Source organism: Labeo rohita, chromosome 20, assembly GCF_022985175.1.
Source record: "Labeo rohita strain BAU-BD-2019 chromosome 20, IGBB_LRoh.1.0, whole genome shotgun sequence".
Lineage (NCBI taxonomy): Eukaryota > Metazoa > Chordata > Actinopteri > Cypriniformes > Cyprinidae > Labeo > Labeo rohita.
Genome location: NC_066888.1, coordinates 15879533 through 15894696, shown reverse-complemented (window position 1 = coordinate 15894696; position 15164 = coordinate 15879533). Strand labels below are relative to the sequence as shown.

Below are 15164 nucleotides of genomic sequence, written 5' to 3'. Positions count from 1 at the left end.
ACTGTCCCTTTACTGTCCTGTTTCTCTTTCCTTTTAATTCCTTCCCTTTCCTTTCCCCTTTGCCCTTTCTTTTTCCTGCTCTGTTACTGTCCCTTAACTGTCCTGTTTCTCTTTTCTTTTAATTCCTTCCCTTTCCTTTCCCCTTTGCCCTTTCTTTTTCCTGCTCTGTTACTGTCCCTTAACTGTCCTGTTTCTCTTTTCTTTTAATTCCTTCCCTTTCCTTTCCCCTTTGCCCTTTCTTTTTCCTGCTCTGTTACTGTCCCTTAACTCTCCTGTTTCTCTTTTCTTTTAATTCCTTCCCATTTCTTTCCCCTCTGCCCTTTCTATTTCCTGTTTCCTTTCCTTGCATCTCTCCTGTTCCTTTTTCTTTTCCTGTTCCTCACCTTACCTGACCTTTCCTGTCCATTGCCTTTTCTGTTTTGTCTTTTTCCTTATTCTTTTGTACTTTTTCCTTATCTTTGTGTTTCCTGTTCCCATTTCTATTTTTACTTTTTCTGTTCCTGTTTCCATTCCCATTCCCATTCCCATTGTGTTCCCTAACCTGTCCTGTCCTGTCCATTTCCTTTTCCGTTTTGTCCTTTTCCTTACTTTTTGTCCTTTTTCCTTTTTATCTTCCTTATCTTTGTTGTTTCTGTTCCCATTCCTGTTTTTACTTTTCCTGTTCCTGTTCCCATTCTATTCCCTAACCTGTCCTGTTTATTTCCTGTTCTGTCTTGTCTTTTTCCTTACTTTTCTGTCCTTCTTCCTTTTTATCTTCCCTATCTGTGTTTCCTGTTCTCATTTGTTTTTTTTATCTTTACTTTTCCAGTTTCAGTTCCCATTCCTAAAATGTCCTGTCCATTTCATGTCTGTTTTGTCTTTTTTCCTTTTTATTTCCCTTATCCTTGTGTTTCCTGTTCCCATTGCCGTTATTACTTTCACCATTCCTGTTCACATTCCCATTCCGTTCCCTAAACTGTCCTGTCCTGTCCATTTTCTTTTCTGTTTTGTCCTTTTCCTTACTTTTCTACTTCTTTGTGTTTCCTGTTTCTATTCCTGTTTTTACTTTTCCTGCTTCTGTTCCCATTCCCATTCTGTCCCGTAATCTGTCCTGTCCATTTTTTCTGTTTTGTCCTTTTCTTGTCTTTTCTTCTGTTTATCTTCCTTGTCTTTCCTTTCACCTGTTTGTTTTCCCTTTTCCCCTTCCTACTCCTTTTCTGGTTACTTTTCCTGTTCCTGTTTCCTTTTTTTTATTTGTCCTTTTTCTTAGTTGTCTTCTCCATTTTACTGTTTCTTTTTTACATTTCTTTTTACCCTTTCCTTTCCTTTCCTTTCCTTTCCTTTTCCTATTGTATCTATTGTTTCCCGTTCCTGTTCCTTTTCCTTGCATTTACTTTTCAAATTTATTTTTCCTTCCCCTTCTTTCCTCTTCTTTTAAATTGAAATTCCATACTCAGAGACAGTACACAAATATATGGAGAGTAATCTTAACATGTTTTGACACTACACGTTTATTATTGAATATGTTTTTTTTTTTTTTGTGTAATGACCTCATTTGCGCAATGAAAAAATAAATGAAAACAACAAATTGAATGACTCCTAAATGGAAAAATACCTGAATACCATTAAACCATGGCTGTTTCACGGTACACTTTGCCAGCACCACCTCCGTACAACAAGAACTAGACTTGCTGCTTTCAATTACAAGTCCTCACTGGTTGAGAAAGATCCCTGATAAAAATCACATCCCTTTCCTCCACTTCTCAGCCTCAGAAGGCTCTTGTTCTTTGCGTTGCACGGCCACACCGTGCCATGGTTCTGAACTAAATACACAGTGACAGGGCTTTCATGTAGCTGAAATGGGGATACGGTATCCCTGAGCCACCCCCCATCTCAACAAGGTGCTGTTTAAAATGAGGAAATCGGCCGACCTCCTGTGCGATCTCCATTTTAGTCTTGTCACGGAAAGCTGCAGTTTTTTTCTCCTTTTTTTAAAGGCCTTGGAACAATAATGCAACTACTGAGATCTAAAATCTGGACTTGGAAGTGAAAATCAGTAGTGTTGTGTCCCTGGTAATAATCATTTAAATGCATAGCTGTGAACAAAGTAATATTTATGCAGGGGATACGGGCGTGGTTGGGGTTTTAAGAAAAATCATGTGGGTCTGATTCCCTCTTTAGGCTGAAGGGGGTTTTAAGCAAACAGCTGCTAAGTGTGGATTAGTGGCTCTCAACAGTGCCGACCAAAAGGCCAAACCGAAAATAGCTTATTTCTCTTTGCTTACTGATGTGAACCAGGAAAATACCTCAGCCTGTGGAATCACCCCAGACTTGTTCTCTCTGTTTTTTTCCCCCCCTTTTCAGATAATTAGCTTTTTCAGTTAATTAGCACCAGAGTTTCTAGTGATGAATTATAAAGTCATGAAAAACTGAATAAAGAGGAAAAATCATTTTATTAAGTATTTAATGTTCTCTAATTATAATGCAAATAGTAATATATGATGATGGGGCTTCATTGGCAATTCAGCCCATATGGGCATATGAAATAAAGTGTGGGAGTAAATGACTCGTTGTCATTGGAACGTGTGAGGGTGATTTTTGTGCATAGCCTAAAGCGATCTGGCCCTAATTTCTGCTTTGTCTCTGATCCCTGGCTGCCTGTGGGATGTCCTTTTTTCCCCTCATAAAAGGTGAAATACTGAAATAATCCATTTAAGTTTCCTATTTTCCACAGTAACCTTGCCTCTAGGACATTTCTGACTGCTAGAGGTGGTGTAAAGGCAGGCATACTAGTGCTTTTGGGGTGATCAGGAATATTAGGCCCCTGGTTGATGCAACATATGAGCGACTCAGTGTGTGTTGTAATAACCCAGCAGAACATGTTAGTGCCTAGAGGTTGATCTTTTCACAATTAGTAATTATATTTCATGTATCGCACTTTGCCTTAAAATGAGAAATAAAAAAAATAATAAAATGAGACGACTGTTGACGAAATTTCTTCTATAAACAGTGTTATTTTTATATTTTTTTATGTTTATTAATATTTTGAAGTAGCTTTTACTTTATGATTGGTTTTTATTTTAATTCACTTTTAGTAATTTTATGTTTTGTCATTTTTATTAGTTATTGATTTTTTTTAAATTTATGTTTAGCTTTATTTTTATTTACTTTTCCTTACTTTTTTGTCCTTTTTCCTTTTTTATCTTCCATTTCCTGTCCATGTCCTGTTACTTACTTTTCTTGTCCTTTCTTCTGTTTATCTTCCTTGTCTTTCCTTTCACCTGTTTATTTTCCTTTCTTTTTCTCGTTCCTTTTTCTTTCGCCGTTTCTGTTTCCTTTTCTGTTTTGTCTCTTCTCTTAGTTGTCTTCTCCTTTTTACTCTTTCTTTCTTACCTTTCCTTTTTCTTATTTTCCTTTCCTTTCCTTTCCTTTTTGAATTAGCTTTAATTTTTATATAATTAGTTTTTATTCTAATTCACTTTGTTTTAACATTTTTTTTGTGTTTTGTCACGTTTATTAGTATATATATGTATATATTTTTTTATTTATATTTAGCTTTATTTTTACTTCAGTTTATTTTTTATATCAGCAATATTTTTATTTTATTTTATTTTAACTTATTTCAACTACAAATATTATGTTTTTTCAATTTTAGTTTCAACTATAAAAACACTGGCTATAAATAGGCTATAAAAATAAAATTCATATGATGAGCTTGTCTCAGATTATTTACTCGGTTGAGAGTTGAATTAGAATTGTTTGACTTCATAAAATCTCTGACTTTTGATTGCCAAACCGTAGAGGAGACACGTATGGCCATTGTCTGAGAATCTGAGAAGCTGTAAAGTCTCCATTTGCTCTACACTGAATCTCATTTGTGTCTATAAGAAACAATTAAAATATTAAAGAGACATTTTTTTTTTTTTTTTTTTTATAAGAGTGCTTATAGGCCAGTCTGATCCAAACACTAGATTATACAAAATGTGAACACATGCTAATTCTCTCTCTTTTTCTCCATCACCATCCAGCCTGTGGTCGTGGATTCTACAAGTCTTCATCTCAGGATCTTCAGTGTTCCCGTTGTCCCGCACACAGTTATAACGACAGAGAGGGCTCATGGAGATGTGACTGCGAGGACGGCTACTACAGAGCCCTCTCCGACCCCCCATCTGTCGCCTGCACTAGTGAGTAAACAGTGAATCTCTGGCCTTCTTATATGTCTTTATATCTGCAAACTGAAGTATCTCATTCCTGTCAGTTTCCTGTCAGATGAGATTTTAATTACCAGAGGCGCCAGGCACCTTTGCATTTTGAGGGCACTGTGGCCGTCCTGACTCACTTTGTGCCCAAGGCAAAATAAGGAAAGAGAGGGAATAAAACATGTTTTAACTGCTTAGTAGTTATTACTTCATTTACTTAACGTCTAATACATGATAGTCCCATTTTACAGTTTTTGTTTAGCATGGTTTGTTTTTTTTTTACTAATAAAATCAACTTAGCTCAAAAGAATTTGAGTGGGCAGGGGTTTGGAATCAGTTTGAATGGGCATAACGATTCCGGTAATTACAGTCGGAATGGACGGAAGCAGGTCTCAGCAGTTCTTTCCTCTCCTCCCCTCCCTTTTAATAACCACCTGTCCTCGTCTTTTCTCTCCTCGGCCATCTCTCTTTTTGAATAACACAGCTATTCTACAGCCATTGATAACTTATTTACACAGGCCAGACAAGGGTGAGAAAAGGCGGGGAGGGAGTTCAGGGCGAGTCGATCTAACTGGAAATATGCTCAAGGACAGGTTCAATCAGGTAGAATCCCAGGACATGCCTCATTTCTGGAAGACAAAGAGTTGGAGAGAGCACATTAAAGCAAGGATTAGGAGTATACGATATTGAAAAAAAAAAAAAAAAAAAAACTTTTATTGCAAGCTGTTTTGAAAAACGTGATTTGAGCTGCAGTATGAAATCTAAAGTATCTCATAAAGACGCTGCTTAGATATTACGGCTGAGAGGAAAAAAGCCAGTTGACATTGAAACTAAAATGAAGAACTAAAAACTACTTTTTGTAATTACTTTTTACAATTATTTAATTATTGGTATATTACTATTGTATCTATCAATCCTGAGTCACATTCGGAGTCACTTTTGTTTATTATCGCATAGAGTTATATCATGATGATTTTAATTTGTACAGCCTGTACTATGATGATACATACATCATGCATTACTCATTTAGCTACGCTTTACCTCTACACTGCTTTCCACTCTGTATCCACCCTCATTTCTTCTTTCTTCTTTATTCCATTACAGCAACTCCCCCACATTTGTCTCACCGCTGCCTCCCAAAACAGATGAGCACACTGAAACACGCTCTAGTCTAATTGTTGCGTATTCCCCCCCCCCCAATCAGAAAACAGAGAAAACACAGGCCTCGAATTCACCACACAGTTACTCTCGTCTTTTCTGCCTTCCTCTTTCTCGTTCCTTCCAAGTACACATCAGATCTGTTACTCCTCTGACCACGGTCTGGCTGTTTTTAGTCTGTGCATGAAAATGTTGACGGTACTGAAAAATGCACACAAAGTGAGTCATCTAGTTTCTCTGTATGGCTTCTAGAGGGAAAATTAATGGTGAAGTCATGAGTTGTACAATGTGGAAATGCAGTTATGAGAATGACACAGGCGCTTAAAGGTGATGCATAAGTACGCAGGATGCATGAGAGATGATACACTTTCGCAGCTTCCAGCACTCAGCTTTGCAACCAAAGGAGTTAAATGACATTTTTTGTAATAATATTTCACAGTATTGCTGTTTTGACTGTATTTTTGATCAAATAAATGTAGCAACAACATAAAAATCTTAACAAACGTTGGGACAACGTTTTTGAACAGTAAGATTTTTAATGTTTTTTAAAGATATCTCTTCTGCTCACCAAGCCTGCATTTATTTGATCCAAAATAAAAAGCAGTAATATTGTGAAATATTTTTACATTTTAAAATAACTGCTTTCTATTTGAATATATTTAAACATGTAATTTATTCCTGTGATCAAAGCTAAATTTTCACCATCATTACCCCAGTCTTCAGTGTCACATGATCCTTCAGAAATCATTCTAATATGCTGATTTGAAACATTTATTTTTACTATTATTATTGTTGTTGTTATTAATTATCAATATTTAAAACAGTTGAGTAATTTTTTCCCCATTCTTTGATTAATAGAAAGATCCAAGGATCAGCATTTATCTGAAATAAAAAACTTTTGTAACATTATACACTATACCATTCAAAACCTTGAAGTCAGTGTAATTTGTTTTGTTTTTTTTGGAAAGATTTTATAGAAATTAATACTTTCATTTAGCAAGAATGCTTTAAATTGATCAAAAGTGATGATAAAGACATTTATAATGTTGCAAAATATATTTCTATTTTAGATAATTGCTGTTCTTCTGAACTTTCTGTTCATCAAAAAAAACCTGAAAAATTTCTACTCAGCTGTTTTCAACATAATAATAATAATAATAATAATAATAATAATAATAATATATTTTTTTTCCGAACAGCTAATCAGAATATTAAAATGATTTTTTGAAGGATCATGTGACTGAAGTAATGATGCTAAAAATTCAGCTTTGAAATCACAGAAATAAATTATATTTTAAAATATATTTAAATAGAAAAATGTTATTTGAAATAGTTAAAGTATTTCAAAGTTTGACTGTTTTTGCTGTACTTTATATCAAATAAATGGTGAGCAGAAGAGACTAAAAAAGAAAGAAGAAACAAAAAAAATACTGTTCAAAAACTTTTGACTGGTAGTGTATGTAGGCGACACCATGCATTGTTAAATAACAAAGATATAACGTTAAAAAATCCAGATACACAAAGAATTAAGGGAGGCTTCTAAATCACAGTGAGTCATAGAGGATGTGGCAAGAGCTTGGGATAATAAGGATGTGACAGGAGGGAAAAAAATGCAAATCGAGGGGGTAAAACAAAAAACTTTTAACAAACATAAATCGCGTCTCCTTTGAAGTGTTGTGCATTCTAAATACTGTCCTCACCAGACTTGTCTTAATTATCTCAGGATTAAGTTATTGTGGCCATCTGAATTGTCTGGGATGAAGATTTCTTTTTTTGGGATTTAAAGCTGCATGGAAGTGAATGGTAATTGGGGGTGAATTTACATTCGCTGAATAAACACGCTGATGGACAGCTTTTTAAATGAGCGAGGTGTAAACCTACCGAATCTTAAGCTCTGTCAATACGCACTCAGCTCCTCAGAACACGGATTAAGAGCGGCCTTAATGAAATTCAGATTTCTGGAGTGAAAGGAATTAATATTCACTTGAAGAAAGGTCTGTCATTGTTGAAAGGAAGAAAGAAAAATAGCTCAACGTTTTTCAGAAATATTTACTTATTTGAGATTTTTATCCACAGCATAAAATAATCCCAGTGGCATGGTATAAATTCACCTCGGTTTACCACAACCTGTGAGGCGTCAAGATAAATGTGCGATACTTAGGCGAGCCTGCTGCGTACGAGAGAAGTTTTTTTTCTTTGTAGACAGAACGAAAGAAGGGAGTTCTTGACAGCTTTCAGAGATGACATCAATCATTCGACAGCTGCGCACGGTGTCGGCACTAGCGAAGGTCTGGAAGGGGCGGTAGGAGGGTGGGACTTTGTGACAGAGAGAAAAAGAGGAAAAGGGAGAGCGGGAGACATTGAAAAAGTGAGAAGGAAAGTAAGAGAGCGCATAACCTACATACTCTCTTTTCAGCTCTCTTCAAGCCCCTGGAATCATCACCTCCATTCGTTGACGTGTCCCTGAGGGTGAGACTTTCCTTTTTCCCACAGTTGCTAAGGGACAGGAGTACAGTAATAAAACCAGCCTCTCTCGGCCATCTCTCTCCGACTCCATTCCTCAGTCTACTCTTGGTGCTTGGTACAAGTGAGGCCAAAGTTCAGGTACCGTGTTTGTAGATTAAGGATTAGTAGCTGGACTGTTTAAACACGGTTCACAAGTAGCGGCCCTATGGGACACTCATTAGTGTGGTGAGTCTTAAAGGGATAGTCACTCAAAAATGAAAATTCTGTCATTAATTACTCACCCTCAAGTCGTTCCAAACCAGTAAGACCTTTGTTCATCTTCAGAACACAAATTTAGATATTTTTGATGAAATCCGAGAGCTTTCTGACCCTGCAGAGACAGCAACGCAACTACCACGTTCAGGGCTCAGAAGGGTAGGAAGGACATTGTTTACAATAGTCCATGTGACATCAGTGGTTAAATTGTAATTTTATGAAGCTATGAGAATGCTTTTTGTGTGCAAAAAATAGCAACTTTATTCAACAATTTCGTGTTAGTCTACGACGTGCTTTCAAGATCTTACGGGTTAGGAACGACATGAGGATGATCAATTAATGTCAGAATTTTTATTTTGGGTGAACTATAGGATACTAAAGGGATAGTCATTTAAAAAATGAAAATTTTAATGAACTCATCCTATTGTCATTCCAAACTGGTATGATTTTTTTTTCTGTGGCAAAAAAGCACTATAAATACAACCTGTATATATACACTGCCTTCAAAAGTTTTAAGCTCAGTACTTATTTAATATTTAATTTACATTTAGAAAAGACAAAAAAATATCTATTTTAAATAAATGCTGTTCTTCTGAAAGTTCTAGTGAAAGTAAAAAAAACAGAACTGTTTTCAACACGTATAATAATAAGAAATGTTTCTTGAGCAGCAAATCAGCATATTAGAACGATTTCTAAAAGGTCATGTGACCCAGAAGACTAAGTAATGATGTAATGATGCTGAAAATTCAGCTTTGCCATCACAGGAATGAAAATACATTTCACAATATATTTAAATAGTACACAAATTTTACATTATAGTAATATTTACTGTATTTTTAATCAAATAAATGCGGCCTTGGTTAGTGTAAGAGACTTAAAAACATTACAATGTCTTTTCAGCAGAAGAGTATATAAGTTTTTGTATAACAAGCAGACTGAAAAGTCATTATTCACTCCAATGTTCACTGCAAAAGATATACAGTCAACAAAAATGCCATTACCGCTTATTAAATTGAAAACAGGATATTTCTATAAATCACCTTCTGTGTTTCACAGGGAAAAAAAAACAAGTCAAACAGGATTGGAACGGCTTAGGAGTGAGTAAATGATTTTTGGGTAAATTATCCTTTATTAGGAGGAGTACCTGTATGACAGCCAAGAGCTGCTCAACGTGCAGATAACAACTGGATTCCAGAGTTAAGCTTCAGTGCAGCTTGGCCTGAGACTTCAGGCTTAACACACACACGTGAACACACACACACACACAAGATCAGCAGGTTGACCTAATTAACATTCTCTCACAGGAAAACAGCAAGGGTAAGAATCGTGACCACATTTTCCTGATTTCAAAGATGATTTTATTATCTTTTTTTGCATTCATTATCTCCCCTGAAAAGATATTCAGCTTGTTAGCTTGTTAAAATCATTGTTAGAAATGTGTCCCTGAATTTCACCTACCAAAGTTTCGTCCACATTGCTGCTCATTCTGGCCAAGAACTGCCTGCTTGGACAGACCTGTATATAAAGCGAACAATAACAATTTTTGTTTTTACATGCCATTTAAGGGCGGGTTTATCCTGAAATAGATTATTCTACAGCAATGGACCTCTGTGGAAAAACTCGATGGCACGGCCATTTCAGTGAACAACTGTACAGAAAACACAGGAAGAAACAGAAGAGAAGTTAGCTGTTTTCTGTGTAATCTTCATCAGATACTCTGTGAATGGACTGTGGGCGGTTTGAGGCTACGCAATCTAGTTAAGCAATTTATTTAAACGAATGTTCAAGGGGAAAGCATAAAAGAACGAGTGCGAAAGAGTGTGCCCGGGTTTTAAGCAAACTCCATACCCATTAAAAGAATAGTTTGGTTTGTGGTGTAGAGAATCAAGCCGTCTGTGGCAGATATTTGTCCCAGTTTCCCCCAGACTTCCTCCAGCGTCCCTGCAGAATCAGTCTCAAAGCAGACTGCAGAGGAGGTGACAGATTACATATATAGAAACACATATGCACTCGTGTGTGAAAGAGCAAATGAGAGCAGTAAACTCGGAGGGCATTTTGTTGTTAACCAGCAGACGATGACGCTCTCAACAGTGTATGAAAAAAAGACGACTGCAGGACTCTCCAGACGCCAGATGTACACTCGACATGAAAGTCTTGATTTAGCTGTTTCACTCTATACTCATTGTTTTCTATGAAAGCTCGTTTCTGCCACTGAATAAAAAGTAACAATAATGTTATTGCGACTTTTTATCTCACAATTCGGACTTTTCTCCTCAGAATCGTGTGATACAAACTCACAATTCTGACTTTTTTCTCAGAATTAATAAATATAAATTTGCAACTGCGAGTTATAAAGTCTGACAATTCTGACTTGATAACTCGCATTTTCGTGTTATGAAGTCACAATTGCGAGATATAAACTCCCAGTTCTGAGAAAAAAGTCACAATTGTGAGATATAATCTTAAAGTCAAAAAAGTCAGAAATGTGAGATTATATGTAGTTTATGTCTCATAATTTTGACTTTATAACTCAATTGTGAGTTTAGATCACAATTCTGACTTCATTTCTCAAAACTGCAAGTTTATATCTCACAATTCTGACTTTATAACTCGTAATTGCAAGTTTATATCTTACAATTTGGAGAAAAAAAATCATAATTGTGAGTTTGTATCATGCAATTCTAAAAAAAGTCAGAATTATTAGAAAAAAAGTCCCAATTACCTTTTTTAAAAAAATTTATTCAGTGGCAGAAATGTGCTTCTATAGCTTACTACTTTTAAAGTCAGAATTGTAAGGTTATATCTTGTTATTTCTCAGAATTGCAAGTTTATGTCTCATAATTTTGACTTTGTAACTTGCAATTGTGAGTTCATATCAAAATTCTGAGAAAAAACTCAGAATTGCAAGTTTATATCTAACAATTCTGACTTTATCACGCACAATTGCAAGTTTATATCAATTTCATTTCTCAGAATTGCAAGTTTTTCTCTCACTATTCTGACTTGCATTTGCATGTTATGAAGTCGGAATTGTGAGATATAAACTCACAATTCTGTGGAAAAACTCACAGTTGCGAGATACAAACTCAAAATCTTAAAAAAAGTCAGAATTGTGAGTTTATATCTTGCAGTTTATATCTTGAGATGTGAACTTGCAATTGCAAGAAAACATTCAGAATTGTGAGGGAAAACAGTCACAATTACCTTTTTTTATTTTTTATTCTGTGGCAGAAACAGGCTTCTATAGTTATGAACCTGTACTCAAAAAAAAGAATTAGAAAAAAATTGTTTCGTAAATGTCAAATGTTCTATTATTATTCCATATACAAAGAGATAAATTGTACTATTTTAATTATAATAATTAAAAACATTGTACATCATGCATTTGCAATAGAGAAATATTTACTGCATTCATTAGATATTTGCTTTGATATGTCTAAATCCCAAACAGATTTGTTCTAGATCATCAGGCGTGGTGCCTTGTAAGCCGTCTGAAACCAGTTTCCCTTGAAGCTACCGTTCCTTCATACAAAAACATTGTGCATTAAGTGATTGACAAACCAGGCAGTTTTGTACAAAGCCTCAAATCATGAAATTAGAACAACATCATGGATTGTTATTAGATTACAGTGCTTTTATTTAACGTTTTGCGAGAACTGAATCAATAGGACCTCTCCATGGTGATCCTTGAATAGTGATTCATCTCAGTCCTACCTTGTCGCTTGAATAGATATGCTCAATCACAGCTTGACTTGAGTCCCTTCCTGTCTCAGCTGTCCATTTAAAGATAAACAATCCCTTGATCTCTGCCACTCAAGAGCAGAATGAGAAAGCCCTGCCAAATGGAGCCATTAGTGTTATTATTATTATTCTTACAGGTAACCATAGAAATAGAATGCTAAAGTCCCAGGAGGATGAGTGTGTACAGAATGTGTGTGTGTGCAGCTCTCCCTGAGGGGAATGGAGTAGGAGGGACATCATTAGCATCAGTAGGTGAAGTTGTGCTTGGAGCTTGAGAGATAGATACGGAGAAGAGAGAGATGGACCACATCTCTTCACCTGCCACAGGTGGCCCTTTCATCTCGTCCGTTCACTCGTTCCCCTCCTACTTTGATGAATATGGATAGATGTGTGTGCCATTAGCTTTAATGAGGAGCAAACTTTAAGTGTCGTATTAACCATTCGCACAATTCTAATGCTTGCTCTTTCCCCTCATGCATATGCAGCGAGTGTTTTGTTAGTAAATATCCGCAGTTTTGCAGATCGGCCGCGCTGGCGACACACGACTCAAGGGGGCGTTTACACTTGACAGTGTTTTGTAGTGACAAAGCGACCCCGATATTACTTGCAAAAATGCACTTTATTTCAGAATTCCTAAAGTATACTATACAATGTAGACACAGTATGTGCACAATAAACTGGTACCATATCATTTTTTTAGATTTAAAGGTCTTTGGAACACCCAGTCAAAATTGAAAAAATTGAAATAGCCTACACTTTTTTTTTTCTAAAAAAAAAAAAAAAAGTAAATAAATTAATAACATGTATATTTTTTCAATTAATTAGATATTTATTTTTATATTTATTTGTTAACTTAATGAAATTATTAAAATTGTATCCGGAAATGTAATGGAAAACACAGAATTTGATAAAAATAAAACTAAATTTGAGAAAAAATATTTTTGTTAAACCTTTAATAAATTGCCTGTAAATTGTGTGCATTTCATAGTTTTAATGAAATAGATATGCTTTTTTATTAAAACTAGCGTCTAGAAAAATTTAAATGGGAAAAAAGAAGAAGAAAAATGGAATCCAGAAAAATTCAAGAAAGAAAGAAAGAGAAAAAAATAAATTTGGGAAAAAATAAAGTGCCCTACCTTAAAATGTGTCTATAACATGGTTTGTAAAATACTCATTATTAAAATAATTATAAAATGTATTTTTTTAATAAAAATAAAATAATTTAATTGTACTGTTCAGTATAATCTTAAAAAAATTCAGTCTTAAAAGAAACAAATCTCAAAATGAACATTCATTTTTCTTACTATTATATTTTGAAGTTATTTATTAATAAATTATTAAATTAAAAAATAATACAAAAGTTGAATAATGTCCATTTATTGATTATCGACCACAACATGAAAATTATAAATATGAAAAAATGATAAATTTAAGTTTAAATGTTTTAGTTTTTATTTTTGTAAACAAAACAATGTAGTTTTAATATTGCCCAAAGCTTACACACAGCATCTGAAATCTAATTATATATTAATTATGTAATTTAAATATTGAAATTCCACAATCATCATCAGTTTTTTTTTTAACTGTTTTATGAATAACATGAAAATTATAAATATGACAAAATGATAGATTTAAGTTTTAATGCTTTGGTTTTTATTTATGTAAACAAAACAGTGTATAGTTTTAATATTGCCCAAAGCGTCCACATAGCATTTGAAATCTAATTATATATTAATTATGTAATTTAAATACTGAAAACCCACAATTATCATCAGACATCAGAGTGTTTTTATGAATAACCTGTAAACTACAAAAAGATTAAAACTATCAGCATATTGAATTCCTATGAGAAACATCATTGGTGGACAACATTTTCACCTCTTAACATTTCATAATTTTTTAAATGCTCACCAGTTGCTCTGTTGCCAATCCCACAATCCCTCTCGTGAGCCTGTCGCTCAGCTCCCCTCGAGAACAGATTGAAACCGCCTATTCTGCTCCACACCAGTGGACATGTACGGATCGCTCTTTCACTTTGAGGTACAAAAATCGAACCTCTCCAAATCGGCGAACCCATGATGCAAGACCATCACAAAGACAAGTTCTAATAAAAGAGGTATTGAACAGGCAGCGGTGCCGTTATAAAAACATTAGGGCGATAAAAGTAAAGGCTTGGTGGTTGGATAAAAGTAGCAAAGTATAAATCATTGCTTTATGAGACGCGCCAGATTCCTTGGCACTGGCGGGGATTAGGGGATGATGGGTTGTTTTCCACTGTGGTCATCCGTCTATGAGCTGGTTATTGTAGGCTGAGCGGGATCCCGCGCTGTTGCTATTGTCAGGGCGATAACTCGCTCATGATCTGACTCTTAAATTCTGGAAGTGACTCAGACTCCCTGTCTTCCATGGCTTAGACTCCCCGTCACCCTGGCCATTGAAAAAAACAAAAAACGTGTTTTGCCAATTGTATCATCTCTTTTCTTTCCACAAGAAACTCATAACTCTCTGGGTCAGTAATGAATTGCTACCGAGTACCAAGTAGGTGGAAGACGGTCTTATCTGAAGGTTTTCTACCTTGAAACAGTATCTAGTTGTTCACCGTTTCATTGTTTTGCTACATCCCTGATCTACATCAACCTTGGCAGCGCTCAAGTTCAACTCCCCAGCATTCTTGAACATAACATCTTTATGTATCTAGGTTACAGTATAATTGCATGTCAGGATTTGCCAAAGCCCCGAATATTTGTCTAAAAGAGGAAAACTCCAGAGTGTTCTTAAATATAAGTATGTTTAGTTAAGCAACCCTGTTTTTTTTTCTTACTACAGGGCCACCCTCAGCTCCTCAGAACCTGCTTTACAACATCAACCACACTACCGTCAGCCTAGAGTGGACCCCGCCGGCCGACACGGGCGGTCGTAACGACGTGACGTACCGGATTATATGCCGCCGCTGCACCTGGGAGCCCGAAGAGTGCTTTCCTTGCGGGAGCAACGTTGGCTTCTTGCCACAGCAGAGTGGATTAACGGACACCTACGTCACCATCACCGACCTGTTAGCTCACGCGAACTACACCTTCGAGGTGGAGGCCGTGAACGGCGTGTCCGACCTCAGCCGTACCCAGCGACTGTTCGCAGCCGTCAGCATCGCGACCAGCCAAGCAGGTAAGAGGTTTGGATTTCAGTGGCTATTCGGCTATCTGGTTTCTGACGCGATTCTGGATGCATATTTTACGCTAGAAGAAGGTTCTGGTGTTGCATGGTAGGACGGCACTCTCATCTCAAGCCTGTGTAATTTCCAACTGGCGCGTTCACGTTTCTGTACTTACCGCTGTTGGGATAATTTAACAAATTATCTGGCAACCGTTT

At 35.8% G+C, this 15164-nt stretch overlaps 1 protein-coding gene across 5 annotated transcripts in view; it reads left to right on the top strand.

Annotated features, from left to right (window-relative positions):
- epha7 (eph receptor A7) overlaps positions 1–15164 on the top strand; it is a 101071-nt gene that overhangs the window by 18604 nt on the left and 67303 nt on the right. For all 5 annotated transcript variants that reach the window (XM_051138759.1, XM_051138757.1, XM_051138758.1 and 2 more), the window contains exons 4-5: positions 4008–4163; positions 14625–14960. In XM_051138759.1, coding sequence (XP_050994716.1) covers positions 4008–4163; positions 14625–14960 — 492 coding nt within the window. The remainder of the gene's footprint in view (positions 1–4007; positions 4164–14624; positions 14961–15164) is intronic.